Here is a 20,087-nt window from a genome sequence, read left to right as displayed (position 1 = left end):
TTCATGGAACAGAACTGAGCATGTTTGACTAATTCACTTCCCTGTCTTACATAAAAATGCCCAACACACTTGGTGGTTTAAATAATAGGCTAAATTAAGAAAACTTTCCTGAGGGCAAGATGTTTTGCTGTGCAATAATATCCTAAGGAAATGATGGGGGGAGGAGGAGGTTGGTTGGCATACTTTAAACTAAGATCCTATTACATGGGAAATGAACAAGGACTGATCTAGATTCTGCATTCTTGTTTTGGAACAGATTGCCTCAACTCATGAGCAGGTAAAATAAATACAGTACTTATACTATGGTAATTACTTATCCATATTGCTTTTTGGTTTGTAACATTATGAATAAAAACCCAGGTTAGATGTATCTTTTGTGTAATTCTGTTGATGAACAGGTGCTCAAGTAAGGTGTGAGGCATCAGAAGTATTAAATTGCTCCAAGTTCAACTTCACTCAAGACTGGTTTACCAGAGCACCAAAAAAAAAAAAAAAAAAGACTGCTAGCAAGATCCTTAATTCAGTGTTGAATTAACTCTATTTGATGATAGTCCTACATACCTGTACATTGCCTCTAGACTCTATGTGGTTGATATGAAGGGGTGGGGGGGGAGGGGAGACATGGGTGTATTAATGCAGCACCTCTAATCCCATTTGACTGATGCACAAAATCAGCATATGTATTTCTTAGTACATTTGGGGAGTTTTGAGTGCTCCCTGATAACTTAAAAAAACTGCATAACCTTTGCTCTAGAAGTTTGTAGGGGTCATACATAATGAACACTGAATTGTGCTTCCAAAAATGTGTTTGGGAAGTGGGTATTCCCCTCTAAAAGTAGTACACAAAACAAAATTCTGTTTCAGTTTACAATTTAGTAGTGAAACACATTGAAAAGTCTTGATTTACTTATTTAAAAAAACCCACAAAGCAGTAACTTTCTTGCCTTATTTAGTTTCACGGTTTATTGTAGTAACCCACAAAAGTATTGGAGAGAGTTGTGTATTTTTTAGTTTTAATCTTCGAGTTCTTCAGGATTGCTGCTTGCTTCAGGCAGCTGGAGCATTTTCATAAATATTCCATACTGTCTTGAGCTGAGGTAAATTCCAAATGCAGCCTGCAGAAGGATAGCAAAACTCATCTTCTTAAAGACTGGTTGAGAGACTTTAATCCAGAAGCGTAACATATTCTCTTTCCCAGGCAAGGGAGCTGAGCTGTACCTATACAGAACACAAGACAGGAAAACTTAAGGGAAAATCGGTGGTAAAGTAACAAGACTATCTCCCTCTTTAAAATTACACAAATTTTAAGTGTTGGGTATGTCTACAAAGCAATTGGACAGCTTTGGCTGGCCCGTGCCAGCCAACTCGGCACAGAGGATGAGGATGATCCTTACAGAGCTGAGGATGCAGGGCTGTTTCATTGCTGTGTTGGGCTTGGGCTGCAGCCCAGGCTCTAGGTCCCAGAGCTCAGGCTCCATTCCAAGCTGGAAGTCTACACAGCAATGAAACGGCCTTGTGAACCTGAGTCGGCCAGCCATGGGTTTTTTGTTCCTGTGTAAACATACCCTTGCTAGCTTTTTTGGGTACTAGGAACCAGTGATCTAGTATTCCAGATTAGAAGTACAGTATTAATACTTGCCATGATTATAAGGCTCAATTTCAAATTGCTTTACAGACCAGTCCTTAGAATGCCCCTGGGGTGGAAGTATACCCTCATTTTGTCAAGTGGAGGCAGAGAGGTAATTTGCCTAGGATCACAAAAGGGAATCAACACTGAGATGGGAGCTCATGTGCCCGGCTCTCTGTCCTCAGTTCCTGGATCTGTTCCTTAATCTTGTTCCGTTCCAATTGATTAGTACTATGCTTAGTTATCCACCTTCTGTTCAAAGACCTTCAAACATTAGGTTAGCCATATTTTAGGCAACTCTGGTTTTCCTATAGAACAGATGTCCCACTCAGCCTGCCGAACTCATCACGCAGCAGGGGCTAGGCAGGATAAGATTTATGAATGCTGCTCCGCAATCTTACTTATTCCACCCATTGTAAAACTTTTTTGCTATGTAATATCCAAAAAGATTGAAATAGCCAATTGCGCTTTGAGAAGAACTGTGTATAATTAATTTGTCCTAAGAAACCAAAGTATAACAAAATTTCACATACCTGGCTGCAAGTCCTGCATTTATAGGAATGGCCAAGAAAATGGGATATAGACCACCTATAACAGACCCAATTAATCCTCCTCTCACTAAGGCACAGGTTGCACACATCAGATCACCTAGGTGACAAACAAGTCATTTCACAGTTAAGATACAGTATCTACATTGTTTTTACATTTTAACCTGAGCTTAAAGAGGCAGGCTCTCTGAAGTGAAATATATTGTCAGCGGAAATGGCCATGATGAACTGCAACTAGAGAGATTAAGTAGAAGAGTCTACCTAGTGTATTATGACACCCCTCCACCGTTCAGCTCTATAGAGTTTCCAATCAAATATAACCCAATTTGTATGGCTGTAATTGCACCTAAACTTAAGTGCCAGGATGCAACAAACAGTTTTACATAAACATTACTGATTCAAAGGGGAGTTGCAAACACAGATCCATTGATGGTGAAGCGTTAAAAAATTAGTGGGGCATGTCATAGAAAAATCGGTTCCATCCATATCCCCTCACCTACACCCCATTCAAGTTGAAGAATGTTTTTGTATATGCATAAATGTAAAAGTGGTGTCTTTTGACATTGTTCTGTGCACCTGGCAGTTCATGTACAAGGTGAGGTTTTCAACACTACATTGCTTCACTGTTTTGCAATAAGCATAAGCTTTTCTGGTATTGTATATAAAACACACTGACAGTTTTTATGACATGGGACCTTTGAAAACAGTGCCCTTCATAAGGAATTAAAAATTTACCTGACATTAAAGGTACGGTTACAGCACCATGGTAAATTGCTGCTGTTGTGAGGAATGGAAGAACAGCCATTGGCAAACTAGAGGCAATCCGAGCCTCTGTCACATTTAGGATGCGTCTGAAAAAACTGTTTGCTATTAAACCGCAAAAGCCTCCATTTATTCCTAGGAAGTATGATCCATGTGTAAAGAGTTTCCTGTGGGGGGGAAAATTAGGTTAAAATGTTAAGCAACTGTGTGGTGTACAGGATATCTTTTTGTTCAGTCTTATGTCTTTGGGAACATGCTGTATTAAATTACTACTCTGAAGATGATCTAAAATGGAGTCATCCTGCTTTCAGAAGCAACTAGGTACAGTATTCTCTGCCGTATGCCTGAAGTTACTGTGATAGTGGTAAGGATCAGGGAAGAACAAGTAGGTACACCTTGAAGTATGCACAACTGGGCAGTGAATGACATGGAGGGGTTATCTTCTAAAACTGAGATTCTACAATTATAGGGGACCACAGGCATATCCAGACAGATGGTATAGGCAACTCAGAGGTAAAAATACTGTTTTTGAGGAACAACAGTCTGATTTGGTACAGTAAATGCTGTGGGTGTTGGAAATGATCTTATGCTTCCCTATGGTAACATTCTAATAAAAACATTAGGTTATGTGAGAAGCCCCTATACAAAAAGCTGTCTGGAAAAAATGACGTTCATTGAAGTTTAGCCTTGGTGTTACACAGCAAAAGCAAACCACTTAGGCCGGAGTGGGTAATAATTTTTACAGGGAGGCCACTCCACGAATTTTAGTACATCATCAGGGGCCGCATATTTCTATTACAGGGATCAGCAACCTTTGGCACGCGGCCCATCAGGGAAACTGCAGGCGGGCCGGGATAGTTTGTTTACCTGTAGCGTTCACAGGTTGGGCTGATCGCAGCTCCCACTGGCCGCAGTTTGCCGTTCCACGCCAATGGGGGCTGCGGGAAGCAGCATGGGCCGAGGGATGTACTGGACACCGCTTCCCGCAGCCCCCATAGGCCTGGAATGGTGAACCGCGGCCAGTGGAAGCTGCGATTGGCCGAACCTGCGGACGCTGCAGGTAAACAAACCATCCTGGCCTGCCAGCGGCTTTCCCTGACGGGCTGCATGCCAAAGGTTGCCGATCCTTGATCTACTACATTAATGGAGGGTGGGGCGAGGTCTGGGAGGGAGTTTGGGTTCAGGAGGCGGTTCTGACCTGGAGTAGGGGGCTGGAGTGCGAGAGGGGGTGCTAGGCACAGGCTCTGACCAGGAGGTGCTTACCATAGGCCCCTCCCGATGCAGCAGGGCGCAGGTGGCCAGGCTGCTGCTGGCACATCTCTGCGCACCCCTTGGGAGGAAGGGGCTAGCAGGTCTCTGTGCACTGCCCATGCCTGCATGCACCACCGCAGCTCCCATTGGCCAGTTTCCGGCCAATGGGAGTTGTGAGGACAGTGCTGGGGGTGGGGGCAGCATGCGGAGCCCCCCCCCCCCCCGCCAGGGGTGTGCAGAGACATGCCAGCAACAGCTGGCCGCTTCCAGGAGCGGCATGGGGTCATGGCAGGCAAGTTGTGAGCACTCCACTGTGCTGCAGGATTTTCAGCTGCCTGGAGGTCACGTGGGGGCTGCCAAAGAGCCTGGCAGGCTGGACAGAAATGTTAGATGGGCTGGAACTGGCCCACAAGCTGTACTTTGCCCACCTCTGACTTAGGCAATACAGGATTTTAGATCCCAATTCATTTTTTTCCCAAGTCCATATTAACTATTAAAAGCTGCATCCCACTTGTTTTAACCAAGACATATGCCATCCAACTTTAAGCAGAACTCTCTATTGAACTCAATCAAGTATTCTTTAAAATGGTCCGCAGAGCAGTGACAAAATTACTTATTTATATTCTAGTAGTGCCTGAAATGTGCTAGGGGTTATATGAACAGATACTGTAAGATGACACATCCTTGCCTCGACGAGTTTACAGTCTAAGTATAAAAAGACAAAGGTACATACAAACAAAACATCCAAGGTGAGGTAAGAACGCATCTTGGCTTCAATCCTAACTAGGCGTATTCAGTTCAGCGTGACTAAATTTAATGCATGCATTAGAGTGGTTACAGGATAAAGGAACTCATTAGACCGCATCTCCCCTTCCTATTCTATCCCAATTATCCCTCTGTTTGCCCTTTGTTTCAGATGTCCAGCCTATTTGCTTTGACTCTACAGTACCCCAAGTTGCGGAAGTTTAACAAACAAAAATAGGCAGAGGTGGGTTGAAAAAGAAAAAAAAAGGTCAGAGGTTAATACGTAATAGACAAGTGTTATGTAAACAAACTGGATGTAGTAAGGATTATATACCGCTAATTAATTGCAAAAATGACTTTTATCTGAATCATCAGGTTGTGCGTAAGACAGCTTGTGCAACTGCATCACTTCCACAATGTCACCTTCAGTTCTTCCTCCCCTTTTCCAACTTAGGTTTGTTACACACGTTGCATCTTAAGAAAAATGACTACCAAAACTTACAAAGGAGACACACAAAGTGGGTGAGCTTTTATTGGACCAATTTCTGTTGGTGCAAAAGCTTTCGAGCATCACCGAACTCTTCCTCAGGTATGGAGAAGATTAAACTAGAGGGTACAGGCTCGATACAAGGTGGGACAGATTGTTAAACATAAGGGATTCACACATTTTAAATGGTTTCCTACAATGAAGTGGGCAATTAACAGCTCTTCGGTGGTAGGACAATGGAGGGCTAGTAGGAACAAGCTGTGTAACAAGTTGTTGTAATGGGCCTTAAAATCAGTAAAAAGAAAAGGAGGACTTGTGGCACCTTAGAGACTAACAAATCTATTTGAGCATAAGCTTTCATGAGCTACAGCTCACTTAGAATATAGAATCATAGAATATCAGGGTTGGAAGGGACCTCAGGAGGTCATCTAGTCCAACCCCCTGCTCACAGCAGGACCAATCCCCAATTTTTGCCCCAGATCCCTAAATGGCCCCCTGAAGGATTGAACTCACAACCCTGGGTTTAGCAGGCCAATGCTCAAACCACTGAGCTATCCCTCCCCCTCACTTCATCGGATGCAAAATCAGTGTCCTGGTTAAGCATCCAGCAGAATGAGAAGTCTGAACTCCAAGGCTCATGTTTTGAAGGTGTTCTGCAGGTTTCCTTTAAGGACGAGGCCGGTGAGCGATACAGGCGATTACTTTGTGAAAAGTGTTCACTCACGGAAGGTAGGGTGTTTTTGTCCGATCATTTTTATGTGAGTTCATTGGAGAGCCTAGTGATTGATTGGTTTCATACACAATTTGTTGTTGGGGGTATTTGATGCCCTGAATGTGGTACACCATATGTTGTGATGAGCATACGCAGGACCCATAAATCCTGAAAGGTGTGTTGTGGGGGGTATTGATCTTTATAGCAATGGAGATTGTCTGCAAGTTTTGCATTTGTTGTTCTGGCAGGGACTGGTGCCGCTTTGAGTTGGTGTGTCCTGGTCTGTGGGAAGCTTGGCAAGGTTGGGGTATTTGAAGGCCAGAAAAGGGGCAGGGGGTTGTGAAAGATTTAGTTGAGGATGTGGTCCCCGTTTACTATGGGTTGTAATTATTTGCTTTTACCATGTATGGGTTCTAGTGCAGGGTGGTAGGTGACAGCGAGGGGTGTGCTGTTAATTTTTTCCCCCCTCCTGTATTGAAGCACAATCTATAGGGATATTGGGGTGGCCTGTTCCATGATACGATCTACTTCTCTGGTGGAGTGTCCTTAATTGGGTAAGGCAGTTTTAACTGTGTATCCTGGACTGTCTCTTCAGAGTATATTCTCTAGTATCTGAGAGCCTGGCAGTAGATAATAGATTGCCTGGTGTGTCTGGGACTGTTACTGAGTTGTGGAGGTAGGTGTGGTAATCTGTGGGCTTCTTGTATATAGTTGCCTGTATGGTACATTATTGAAGCTGGCTGTGGTGTCCAAAAAGTTGATGCTGGTGCCGGAGTGTTCTAGAGAGAGTCTGATGGATGGGTGCTGGTTGTTGAAGTTGTGGTGGAAATCTGAGGGAGTGTGAAGGTATAAGGATAATTCCTTTGGGGTCCAAGGCCTACAGCTGGCTGGCTGATTAGCCCCACCCTATGCACCTGAGAAAGAGCTAGTCTACACTGGCACTTTACAGCGCTGCAACGTTCTCGCTCAGGGGTGTGAAAACACACATGCCTCAGCTCAGCAAGTTCAAGTGCTGTAAAGCGCCACTGTAGACAGTACACCAGTGCTGGTAGCTACGCCCCTCATGGAGGTGATTTTTTTAGAGCTCTCCAAGCGCTGTGCTGCGACTACGTAAGCCATGTTAAAGCGCTGCCATGGCAGTGCTTTAACATTGCCAGCATAGACTAGCCCAAAGAGTTGCAATTTAATTAGCTAATCCTTATAAAAGAAGCCAGCAGGAAATGGGGTGGGGGAGAAGAGAAGATAGAAATATCCTCCAGAAAGTTGACAGCGCTGACTGCTAGTGGAGCTGTTGCAAGGAAGAACTACTCTAGAAACCAGACAGACAGCTGGGAGATTGTGTGGAGTACTTTATTGCTGAGACTCTGAGGTAAGAGCCAGGAAATTTTGGTTACTGGTGTGAGGGACTGAGGCTACAGCTGTACTGCTGTAAGGTCTCCCATGTAGCCGCTCAATGCTGACAGGAGAGAGCTCTCCCATTGGCATATTTAAAACCACCCCCAACAAGTTGTGGTAGCTATGTCAGCAGGGGAGCATCTCCTGCTGACACAGTGCTGTCCACACCAGTGCTTTTGTTGGTGAAACTTATGTCGGTCTGGGGGATGGGTTTTTTCCCATACTCCTGACCAACAAAAGTGCTTTTTTAGACATAGCCAGACTTGGGAAATGGACAAGTCAGCCTGCACAGACCTTGACGGAAGAATGTGCAAGGTTTAGATTTTGTATGTTAAGGCGGCTTAAATAAAAGAACTAACCATGCTGCGAACTGCTTCCTTGGATTCCTTGAGAGAGCACTCAGACGGAATTAACCCAAGGAGTGAGCTGACTCAGCAAAAGCAAAGCCTGGTCCGGTAGAAGGAGGCACTATAAGACAGGCCCTAATCCTTTTACTGAGAGTTTAGGTTGTCTGTCCAGAGGATGAAAACATCATTGATGTATCTCAGGTATATCATTGGATTCAGGGTGCATTTTTCCAGAAATTCTTCCTAGAGGTGACCCATGAAGAGGTTAGCATATTGCATTATCCACAGCTGTTCCTATGGTTTGGAACAAATGTTTGTTGTTAAATGTAAAGTTACTATGGGTAAGAATGAAATGGATGAGTTTGGTGATGTGTTTGAGGTGGATTTCTAAGCACTCTTTATTATTTTGTAGGTATTTGAGACAGGCAGTGATGCTCTCATGGTAAGGAATGTTGGTATATAAGGAGGAGACATCCACGGTGGGCAGTGATGGTGTTCTGAAGGAGGCTGTTAATGTTGTACAGTTTCTGGAGGAAGACGGTTGTGTCATGGAGGAAACCGGCCCTTTGGGTGGTGAGTGGCTTGAGGATGGTTTCTATGAGTACTGATATTCCTTCAGTAAAAGTGCCATGGCCAGATATGATGGGTCTGCCTGGGTTCCCTTGTTTGTGTATCTTAGGAAGCATGTAGAAAGTCCCTGGGGTGGGTTTGTGGGGATTGAGTTTGTAGAGTTTCTCTTTGAGTTGTTTGGGAAAGGATTTGATGATATCCTTCAATTCCAGTGTGAACTGTGGTGTGGGGTCTTCTCGGAGTTCTTTATTGTAGGTGGGGTCAGAGAGCTGTTGATTGGCTTCTTTGACTTAGTCATCATGACTAAGAACTATGCTGGTACCTCCTGTGTCTGCTGGTTTGAGCACTATGTGGGGATAGGATTTCCGGATTGGTATAGCTATCCTCTTAGTGGCGGATGTGATATTTAAGGATTTCAGTCTTCCCCGTGTAATCTGTGTAATGATCCAGTGTATGGTTTCATCCACTGGGGGGTTCCAGTCAGATGATTCTATTTTCTTATGACTGTTGGTAGGGATGTGGTAGTTGCAGGTGGTGTCATCTTGTTTGTGAAACAATTCCTTGAGTTGGCAAAAGCATTGTTCTAGTTCGCCACATATTAGTTTTTCTCATATCCTGGGACCAACATGGCTACACCACCACTGTTTAACTGCTACCGTTCCAGAAGTCACAATCTTTGTAGCAGTTTATGTGGGTTAAGCTCTGCACAGGCAGCATGTGATGGGATGTACAGGGTCATTCCCTGTCCCCTAGGGCAGGGGTTCTCACAACATTGGCCTCAGAGTACAGCCACCAACTCTCGCTCGTGGCTGCACTAACACTTTTTCCTAAAATACTTAATTAACTTCAGGAAAAACAATTAAATATGCACAAATACACATCCAAATCATTGTAGTTTATATATGTACAGTTATTTTGCAGACTCAGTAATAAAACTAACGATGTGAAAAGTGATATTTGTATATTCGTTAATGTCACTTTTCACAGCACACTTAGTAGCTACCTGGGAGGCTGTGAAAAGTGATATTAACAAACATACAAGTATCACTTTTCACAGCAGATTTAGTAGCTATCTGGGAGATTGTGAAAAGTGATACTTGTATGTTTGTTAATATCACTTTTCTCAGCAAGCCACAGGACCCAGCCGTGGACCAGATGGTTGACGGGGGAGGCAATGGTGGGATGGATGCGGGGCTGTGGGAGGCAGCAGGGGCCTGGGGTGATGGGAGTGGGTGATAAGCCTCACGGCCAAAGCCAGGGGTGGGTGTCTGCTGCCATGCAGCCAGGGCTGGGGCTCAGAGCCCACGGCCAGAGCCAAGAGCCAGGGACAGGAACCGCATGGCCGGAGTCAGGGATTGGAGCCTGCTGTTGCACGGCTAGAGGTGTGGGTCAGCGCCTGGGACCACTCCCTGCTGCCGCATTGCCAGAGTCTGGAGCTGGAGCCTGCGCTAGCTGCTGTGTGGCCAAGGATTGGCACCCAGGGCCAACTCCTGCCACTGCATGGCCGGAGCCCAGGACCAGAGCTGTGGGTGGGAGCCTGCTGTCATGCGGCGGGGGCAGGGGATCAGCACAAGGGGCTGGGCGGCTGGAGATGGGGAGGGGGGTCAACACCTGCAAGGGTCGGCACCCAAAGCCCCGCAGTGGGAGCCTGCTGCGGGACTTTGGCGGCTGGAGCCAGTGCTCGCCACTGCACGGCCAGAATTGGGGGGCCAGAGACTGAAACCCCACAGCTGGAGCCGGGGGTTGTTACCCGAAGCCCTGTGGTTGGAGCCCGCTGCTGTGCAGCTAGGGGTCGGCGCCTAGGGCCAGCACCCGCCACGGTGCGGCTGGAGCCTGGGACACGCATGAGGGACCAGCGCCAGTTGCCACACAGCTGGAACCAGGGCCAAGGGGGAGGTGTCAGTACCCGCTGCCCTGTGGTTGGAGCCCAGGGCCACATGGCCAGGCTCCTCAAGTCCCGCCGCTGGAGTCTGCCGCCCAAACCCCCTTCCCCAAGGTGGGTCAAGAACTCACCTTGCTCCTGCAGTGTTGTGCCCCACCTGTTTCCAGAGGCGGTGCAGGGGAGCGCATCCAGGAGCAACAGGGAGTGAGGGGACCATGCTTCCCCCACCCCCAATCACCACTCAGGGGGCTGTCATGGCTGCACGAAAAGCCCGTGGTGGCCGCATTTGAGAAACACTGCCTACTGGGTGTTCTGCAGTCCTGCCTCACTATTCCATTGGTGTCCTTGTGAGACCCTGCTGATCCAGGCAGCGCTGTAGGGGTTTTGAGGTGAAATCCCAGCAGGGGTTTTCAGAGTCCAAGGCAATGAGTCCAGCTGAACCTAGTCAAGCTTGAACACTTAAAAAGTTTATAAGGGGAAAAAAGGGATTTTTGCTGCTGAGAAGTCAGCAAAGGGGGCTGTAGAGGCAGAAGTGCTATGCTATTTATAGAGGTTTTTGTTCTGGAGGTCAAGGATTTGAGCAGAGTGGAGGAAAAGAGGATGACAGGACTGGCTGAACTACAACTTTGTGCATTAAATGTGACTTCACAGAGGGCTCCTTTTCCCTGACCATAGCCTCTTGTTAGATTTCTCTCCAGAAACCCAGGCGCTGGTCCTGCCACCACATTGCAGGGCAATCTCAGAATAAGGTCCAGGCCTTTGGCAGCTGCTCTCTTCCATGGTCCACCATAACAAGTGTAACATGTAGAATGGAAGACACTAGTCTAACAAATTTTTCCTCAGACTTTTAGTTCAGTCTAACAGTACGAACTGACAAGGGAACGAGGATTATCTTGTTACAGGGCAAAGGCTCATTTGCTGACCACGTTAAGATTAGAAGCTTTGTTTTATAACTGATTGGTGTTGAGCAACTAGGTGCTTGGCAATAGGTTCCAATATATGGGTTTTATCATGGCTTTTCCACAGCATTCCTCCTGGTTCCCCTGCTGTTCTGGGGCGGGAGTATGATGCACCGAGCTTACACCCGACAGAGCAATTTCCCTGAAATCATCATTTACATTTCAAACGTGATTCAGTATCTTTGAAAATCATCCATCAATTTACAAACACAAGAACAAAAAAGGAAGTCACAAAAGCTACTTAGTTGGTAAAACAAATGAAGACAGGAGCATCACTTACTGGTCTGCTTCTGGAAGCCGAACGAACATTTTTAGCAGAGCTTCAGTTTTTTTTGTATGTCGAAGCCTTGCATTTTCCTGTGGTGAATTTAGTTCAAGCTCTCTCCCTGCCATTTTAAGGCTCTGGATCATAAAGTGAGAAGGAACAAGGCAAGTTTTGGTTAAATGACATTGCCACAACATAACCAGATAACTTTTGCATGACAAGCAGGCAAATGATACGAGCTAATGCTTTAACCTCTCAAGAATATAAAAGCCCTCAAAAGACCGAAAGGACATGATCCAGCTAAAAATGTCTGGGAAATTTTTGGGTACACAAGCCCTGTTAAGCTGCCCTGTTCAGCAGGAAAGTCTGCCTGCCATAAGATTCTGAGAGAACATAAATCCTCAGTTAACAGGTGAGTAGTAGATCATGATCTCCCCTATTCTCCTCCTCTGCTCTACAACCAATAAGTAGTCAGATGGGCTCAGATAGTGCAAGGATTTTGTTTAAACCAAGTGATCATACTTGATGAGGCATTCTGATCAGTGTTGATGTACTTGTGTTATTTTTAAATTAAGGAAAGGATGAGCAGTGGGGAGAGTTTCCTAAAGTTTCAGGCCATATATGGCTCAATTTTTCCTCCCTGGTTCCTGAAGCTAGACATAGATGTATTTATTTTTAAAGCATTTACTTTAAGTATTGATGGGTAAGACCCTGATCCTGCAAACAAGAACACTGAACATTACTAGCACGAGTGGTGCCATAGAAATCAATGGGACTACTCACAGTAATGAAGTTAAGCCTTTGTGTAAGTGACTACAGGAACAGCACCTAAGACTAAGGGCTGCTTTAAAATGCCTTTTTTGACCAGCCTTAGGAACAGACTTGCACCCAGGAAAGAATATAACATAACAGATGCAAGGTGGGTGAGGCAATCTCTCTCCCCATCCATCTCTACTTTCTACCTAAGACAACAAAAGAAACAGCCTATGGACTTTGGGAGCAGATCCTGGCCTGAGAATTTGGCAAGTAATATACTGAAAACATGTGGTAAGGGACCTCACCTTGAATCAAGTCCAGTTTGTTAAGTATAGAAAGAGTTTTCATCTTTATTTTTCTTGTAACTATTTCTAACTTCAATGCCTCATGACTTGTACTCACTTAAAATTTCTCTTTGTAGTTAAGTAAACCTGTTTTATTCTTTAATTAAAAGTAATCCAGTAGTCTTTAAGGTGCTACTGCACTCCTTGTTGTTTTTGTGGATACGGCTACCCCCGATACCAGTTTAATACTATTCACATAAGGAGAGTTGCTTTTGCTTGTACTGTATCTATTTTTATGTACTATAACCTTCAAGACGTCAGCAATAATCTCCCAAGTGAGCGTCCAATGGCTCTGCCTCTACTTTCCTTCCACCCTGTTTTAAGGTCTCTTTCTGTTCGTGTCTTCATGCAGCAGCCAACCACCAGCGGCTCCTGCTGCCTTGCCAGGGTCCCACCCCTACTGATCTCTCCTACAAGCGCACAGACCCAGCGGGGCCTTGCGGACAGGTCGCCCCCGAGCTGTGTAGCTTCCCCCTTGGAGCTGGGCGGATGCGACCTTGGTCTGTCTCAGCGTGGCCTCCTCAGGCGCTGTGAAGCAGAGTCGTGCCCCGCTGCCCTGTCTTACCTTGTGCTGGGTGTCCTACCCCAGCTGCCACTGTTCCTTCTTCAGGTATGGCAGTGCCACCCGTACAGGCCCCCCAACATGGCCCCGCCCCGTCACACGCAGTCCTCCGCTGGGGGCCGCCATCTTGTCCAGTCATATGACCTAGACACGCCCATCCCGACTCCCCCTCGGAAGGCGTCGATGATTGGGCGGGCTCGAAGGTCCAGCATAGCTACTCCTGATTGGCCACGGAGTTGGAGGGGGGCGGGATCGGTGCTGGGCCCGGTTCTTGTTGCTAGGGGAGGAGGATAGCGACGGCATCAGCGGCTCGTCCATGGAGACGGGGCTGAGCGGGGACCCGGCAGCTGGAGACGCGGAGACTCCCCCTGGCCGTGCCCTCAATGGGGGCCCCTCAGCCCTGGGGGTAAGCGGCTGACCCGGGCGGAGGCAGCGGCCGCTCCAGGCCTGCCCCAGGCCTCAGCATCCTCCTAGGTGCTGCCTGCGGGCCCCTCCCGCCCAGCCTCCAGCGACTCCCAGCCTCGCTTAGCCACCTGCCAGCTCCCTGCCCCCCTCCCCACGGCTTCCTCGTCCTCCAGCCCTTCCCCGGCCCCGCACTCTCCCCCCACCTCTCTCCAGCCTGCCCGGCTCCCCCCTCACCTCGCTGCGCCGCAGCCCAGAACCCAACGGGCCCGCCCTGCACGGACCGTCCCCGGGACAGACCGAAGAGGACGGGGGAAAAGATCTATCTGGTGGGAAACAGAGAGAGAGAGAGAGAGAGAGAGAGAGAGGCCCGGGTCTGAATGGTGAACATTAAAGAACAGAACAGCCCCCAAACACAGTGTCCATCTCTCCTAGAAGATAAATGCAAAGCAGGGTTATGTAACGTGCACCACGGCTCCTCATGCATGCAGGGAAACACTTGGAGGCTGCATGACATTTTCATACCTTTCTTAACAATCTAGATGGGTGAAATGCAACTCTTTTCTGCAGAAAAAGGGGGAGAGAAGGGCTTATACTGAGGCCAAGCAGCTGCGCCCGTGTGTGTGGGGAAACTGTGGACTCATTTCATGGCTTGCTTTTTTATTCCACTGATACTGCAGCATTTCTGAAAATTAACCTTTTGTGAAGCTCTGCTCCAAACCCTCTCTGCTCCTCCTTCATGAGGCGGCTGCTTTGCAAGGAAAGAAATGGCATGAAGTAAATGGCTCCAGAATAAAGCAAGCTGCTCTGCCAAAGTGCCCAGTGAGCAGCACGGTCACTTTAATAATTCCATTTCAAGGGATTGCTTTCCTACTTTTCAATCCTCTCTTTTAATATATGGGAGGATCAGAGGGACATTAAAGACCATAAGGCTGGGTGGAGAGAATAAAAATGAAAGTGACTGAGGAGTGACTTCTGTTGGGTAAGAGTGTGAGATTTGAAAGCATTTGTGCAGTGAGGAAAAAAGGGACCTTTTTAGTCTGCTGTGTATGCACCCAGTACAGCTATACATAACTAGCAAAATTCACCCAAGTTCCAGTGAAAGGAGTTTATACAATTATTTTGGATTGCTTTTGTTTTCCCCCAGAAATTTATTTGGATTATTTGGGAATTTTTGTCCTGAAACTCAGATGGCTTTGAACTTGTTCAGGTGGAATATTAAGACAGCTGCCTAGAGATGGACTGTGCCTTAATTGTCTTACATAAAGTTGTTTAACTGACAAACTTTTGCTGCCAGAAGAGGAGTTATAATAGGGTTTTATATGCCAAGGAGCATTTTCTCTTGTATTTTTATAGATTGAAAAATATTTTACAGATATTGAAAACCACTCTTGGAAAATTCAAAATTCTTCTTTTTTCTTCTTTTTTTCTTATTCTGTGGGAGGCACTGGTAGTTTAACTGGAGGAAATAGTGAGTACAGCTAGAAAAGCAAGACTGAAGCAGTATTTCCTAACTGAACTGCTTAAGTGATTTGAACAAATACCTAGCTCCTGAGCTCACCAGGCGATCCCAGTGGGACATCATTGATACCAGTAAATAAGCACTTGCATCCAGTACCAGAAGTAAGACCAAGAATGCCAGTCAAGAAGAAAGGTGGGCTATGAAGTTTCCTATCTCATTTTACAGCTACGTTTTCTAGGTTGTAGATGTCTAGTACTTGCAATTTTAAATGTAAAAGCATTTCAGTGGGGGAGTGATTTGTTTTTCTTTTGCAGGGAGGGAAACAATTTATGCATTTACAATTGTAGTTAAAAAAACCCTCACACATTTAGTAGAATGTTTTAAGATTTGTCATGTCATATTTGATCTTGACATTATGTTTTGTAAAAATCAGCCTTTACAAAACTTAAAACCATGGCCAAGAGAGGGTTTTAAATTAAATTATATATCTCAAATAATTCCCATAGAAACAGAGCATAAATAGTGCAAAGTAAGCCATAAAGTATTTGTTTTAATATTCTAAGGTGGTGGCTGTAACATTAGTAAGATTTGTTTTTGTTTTTAAAAAAAGTTTTTAACCCAATACCTTTTCTTGAAACATACAGCAGGTAACTCCACCAGCAGTAGCAGTAAAAATAAATGTAAAAACTCATTTCAGTGCACTTTGTCAGTAAAAGTTTCAACCTTTGTGTTATCCAAAAATGTTTTTAATTATGAGAGCTACATGATTTTAACAAGCTTTGGGGTTTCTGCATGTTCGGATGTAAAAGGTTATATTACTTTAATAACTGTAGCAATGTTACATTTTAAAAAAAACAGCCCCATGTTTTGCCTCTTATACTTTTAGGTTCACCACATAAATACTTGTTTGCTGTGTTGATGTAGCTGTGTTGGTCTCAGAATATGAGTGTCTAATCTCCCTCAGATGAATATTTAACACTTTGTGACTACAATGGATTTAGACACAGCTTTGGTAAAGTGCAGTTTACAGTGATCATGCTAGCAATTGTTGGTAAATACTTATGATTACTCCAAAAACTTTTATGCTGTAAATGTTTCTTTGTGTCTTGCAAACACAGGACAGTAATTTAACATGTTAGTTTAGATTACAAAATGTGCAGATAAAACAAAGAATGGCAAATAACTGTTCTCATGCAGATCACCTATCTAGAACTTAAGGCTCTTGACATGGCACAGCCAATGTATGGAATAAAGAACTAAAGTGAGAGAGATTAGTAAAATATGGACACAGCTAACTTCAGTATAACTCAAAATTAATTTCTTTCACAAAAATAGCTTCTTCTGCCTCTGTTCCATGATTCAAAATTTCTGATGTAAATAATTGTAAAACCAAACAGATTATTATGAAGGTTTATATAAAAATTCCACTTAAAGTTTTACTTTGATCATATTGTAGACATTGCAGAATAGAAACAAAATATCAAAACGGTATAATGATTTAATAAATAATATTAGTCACCAATTTAGTTAATTATTTTTAATTAACTGTAGCAAACATGGGAATATTTGTGGAGGAAAATAACCCCCTCATAATGGCCCTTTAAGTCATCCTGTTGTGCTGTGAACACATCATCTTACTCCACTATGAGGCTTACATATTATACTTGTTCACAACAGGTGAGTTAAGTGCCATTTGAAAGATAAAGCTTTAACTCTGAATTGTACATTTTTCTGTATGGATGCCTTTCGGAATTGGATGTTGAACTGTAGCTCAATCACAAGATACCCATTTGATGCTGGAATTACTGAGCAAAATTCCATTGTCTGTGTTACTCAGGTCATCAGAGTAGTTGATCATAATGATCCCTTCTGACCTTAAAAATCTCAGAATCTATATATTTCCTGTCTCTGTTTCAAGACAGTCTAACTCAGATTTTTAATGTAGTTCTTACACTATAATTTTTACCAGTCTACTGTAAGAACATATATTTTGAAAATTTTAAAATATGCAGTTGGTAGACCAAAATGGCTCCTTTGGTACAATTTAGCCTGTCATATCAATTAGTGTATTAGAGCTGTCACTGTGAAGATATTTGTATTTAAATATTAAAAGCTGTTATTAAAATGTGATTACATATGTACAGAAGGGGATGGAAAAATGTTAGTGAATCAGCTACTTTATTTACTGTTTTTGAGTTACTTAAATTTATAGTCTGTAATAGGCTTACTCTCACAAAATGTAATTAAAGGGATGCTATCAACGTGAACATCTCACTTCCATGTGAAATTTTTATATTTATTATTGTTACAAGTAATAATGGGGGGAAAATGAGGGTTTTTTTTCCTCAAGTTTTGCAGTTTGTTTTGCTTTATGCCTTTCACTGTTTTATTGATAATCAATTTCATTTCTGGTCTTATGCAGTAAGGAGCCCATATCTACTGTCTTCCCCAGCAGATAACAGCAGAAAACACATTTGTGTACTTTCCCCAGCCTCTGAAAGCCTTTGTGTTCTGGCGGCAGCAGCAGCAGCAGTACTACTGAAAGTGAATGAGTTAGCAGGGAGATATGTGCACAGAGAGGGCAGAGAGAGGGGTAATCCTAACATGCATTATGCTGGTCTTGAGTTTAACCAAAATATCCTTCAAAAATCATCAGATGAGCAGAAAAAACGGTACACATTTAAAAACAAAACAATTCAAAATCCTGACATTCTGTTATCAGGAGGCTGTATCAGAACATTGAATTATTTGAAACTACAGTAACTCCTCACTTAGTGTTGTAGTTATGTTCCTGAAAAATGCGACTTTAAGCGAAATGATGTTAAGCGAATCCAATTTCCCCATAAGAATTAATGTAAATAGGGGGGGTTAGGTTCCAGGGAAATTTTTTTCACCAGACAAAAGACTATATTATATATAGTGTGTGTGTGTGTATGTATACACACACACAGTGTAAGTTTTAAACAAACAATTTAATACTGGTACACAGCGATGATGATTGTGAAGCTTGGTTGAGGTAGTGAAGTCAGAGAGTGGGATATTTCCCAGGGAATGCCTTACTGCTAAATGATGAACTAGCAATCAGCTGAGTCCTCAAGGGTTAAGCCATTGTTGTTAATATAGCCTCACACTATACAAGGCAGCACGAATGGAGGGAGGGGAGACAGCGTGGCAGACAGAAATACACACTGTGTGTGAGAGGGAGAGAGATGCGCATTGCCCCTTTAAGTACGTTGACACCACTCTAAGTACACTGCCTTTTTAAGTAGATCAGCAAGTTGAGACAGAAGCTGCTGCCAGGAAGCTCCTTCCAGCCTGAGCCCTGTTGTGTCCCCCCCTGCTCTATGGAAATGGGGTAAGCGGGGTGCAGGAGCAGGGGGGAGGGGGACACCCTGACATTAGCTCCCCCCCCCCGTACAGCAAGCAGGAGGCTGCGGGGAGCAGCTCCAAGGCAGAGGGCAGGAGCAGCACATGACAGTGGGGGGAGGGTCAGCTGAACTGCTGGCAATTGATAGCCTGCTGGCTGGCTGCTGCACAGGGAACTTAGGGGAACGGGGAGTTGATGGGGGGCTGCCGGTCCACCCTGGTTCCAAGCCCCCACCAGCTAGCTCCAACGGGCTGCTCTTCCTGCAAGCAGTGGACAAAGCAGGCAACTGCCAAACGACATTATAAGGGAGCATTGCGCAACTTTAAAGGAGCATGTTTTCTAATTGATCAGCAACGTAACAACGTTAACCGGGACGACTTTAAGTGAGGAGTTACTGTAATTACTTTCCAGTTGTGTCCCCCTTTAAAGAGCAAGGAATATGTTAGAAATTTTATTTTGGAGGGAACGCTCCTTTTTTACCATTAGACTGCAAACATCACACAAATCCTGACGGACTTCTATGCCTTGCCTTACCTGTTTAAAGCAGGTAAGCATTACAGGACTGCCTGTTCCTTTTCAAAACTAGTCTTATTGGCCAATTCAGCTAACGTGAAAAGTTTAGGCTATTTGTAGTCAGTAAAAATACTTAATTAAAATATCTGAATAACAAACAGGTGATTTCTGGGTGTGAAATAAGGGGAGCCTGCCTTTGGTTCTAATCCAGTTTATGTCAGTATATGATTGTCTGATGGCTTGAGTGAAATGAGTTGGTGGTCTCAGTCCACTCCATAACGAGATAAATGTCCACATGGTTAAGAACACCCAGTTGGCACCCTTGCTGTCAGTCTCAACAAAGAGACCAGTGATTGAAATGAGCCTGAAGTATCCTTTCACTACTTCAGGTGCTTCCTTCAGCGAAGATGAGGCATTTTAGGGATATTTGCACTGCTGTAACTGTTCTGATGACTTCAGTCTCTGGGGTTTTCAATTCCTCACCTTTCACTGGCTCTAAATACACTTTAACAAAATTAAAATCAAATCAAATACTCTTTACTACCAGTCACATTTATTTGTTGGATATCACACTTTAGACACTATGATTGCACAAGCTTATTAAGTGAATAAACACACTCCTTTCCTTTATTGCATACTACACTTTAGCAAACATAAACTAGAAATAAAGAGATAGGTATGAAGCAAAGATGCTATATACCAATGTATACTACCCATTGCTATCCCAAACAATGAGATAATGCTGGTGTTGTGGTATATCTTAAAGGTGACCTAATGACAAAATAATATACTTCCTCATTAGACTATGGAAACATTTAGCACAGAAACTAAAATCAGCTTTTCAAATTCCTTTTGGAGTCCCCCAAGGTCACATCAGTTGGCTCCTGCAAGCGATGAGGGCCTATATTTATTTTTGTATTTGCCTGATCTTTCGATATATTTACAAATAGAATAAAAGCATGAAACATAACTCAATTGCTTCTTTCTGTGACATCACAGCTATTGAAATAGCCTGCTTTATCATGTAGCCAGTTCACAGGTGCTCTTGTAAATAAATTTTGTTTTCCATGTACATTTTTTCAAAGTTTCTATGATGATATATAAAACACTTTCTAAGACATGCCATATTAAA

General features: G+C 44.1%; 2 protein-coding genes across 10 annotated transcripts in view; one reads left to right on the top strand and one right to left on the bottom strand.

The window, feature by feature from the left end:
* Positions 1 to 685: 685 nt before the first annotated feature.
* Positions 686 to 13,357, bottom strand: LOC141989413 (transmembrane protein 126A-like). 2 transcript variants are annotated; one of them, XM_074956086.1, is made up of 5 exons: positions 13,215 to 13,357; positions 11,565 to 11,686; positions 2,911 to 3,104; positions 2,161 to 2,275; positions 703 to 1,218 (listed from the first exon to the last, which is right to left on the bottom strand). In XM_074956086.1, the coding sequence occupies exons 2-5, from the start codon at positions 11,675 to 11,677 to the stop codon at positions 1,014 to 1,016; spliced, it is 627 nt and encodes a 208-aa protein (XP_074812187.1). In that variant the 5' UTR covers positions 11,678 to 11,686; positions 13,215 to 13,357; the 3' UTR covers positions 703 to 1,013. The 2 variants fall into 2 exon arrangements, with proteins under 2 accessions (XP_074812178.1, XP_074812187.1); XM_074956077.1 differs by lacking the exon at positions 13,215 to 13,357 and having other exon boundaries at positions 686 to 1,218; positions 11,565 to 11,695.
* Positions 13,358 to 13,992: 635 nt separating this feature from the next.
* The window catches only part of DLG2 (discs large MAGUK scaffold protein 2), a 1,447,004-nt gene continuing 1,440,909 nt past the window's right edge, over positions 13,993 to 20,087 (top strand). For 2 of the 8 annotated variants that reach the window (XM_074955894.1, XM_074956046.1), the window contains exon 1: positions 13,993 to 15,267. In XM_074955894.1, the coding sequence (XP_074811995.1) occupies positions 15,249 to 15,267 (19 nt within the window). In that variant the 5' untranslated portion in view covers positions 13,993 to 15,248. The remainder of the gene's footprint in view (positions 15,268 to 20,087) is intronic. The other 6 variants (XM_074955852.1, XM_074955843.1, XM_074955907.1 and 3 more) reach the window with 3 other exon arrangements.

Source organism: Natator depressus, chromosome 1 (genome assembly GCF_965152275.1).
Source record: "Natator depressus isolate rNatDep1 chromosome 1, rNatDep2.hap1, whole genome shotgun sequence".
Classification (NCBI taxonomy): Eukaryota; Metazoa; Chordata; order Testudines; family Cheloniidae; genus Natator; species Natator depressus.
The sequence above is the reverse complement of the archived record's forward strand: the minus strand, read 5'-3'. Positions and strand labels throughout refer to the sequence as shown.

Coding starts and splice junctions, on each gene's coding strand:
- LOC141989413 (XM_074956077.1), bottom strand. CDS start 11,695: ATGATCCAGAGCCTTAAAATGGCAGGGAGAGAGCTTGAACTAAATTCA. Junction 3,105..11,564: donor CGGCTTCCAGAAGCAGACCA/GTAAGTGATGCT, acceptor TCCCCCCCACAG/GAAACTCTTTACACATGGAT. Junction 2,276..2,910: donor AACCGTACCTTTAATGTCAG/GTAAATTTTTAA, acceptor TTTGTCACCTAG/GTGATCTGATGTGTGCAACC.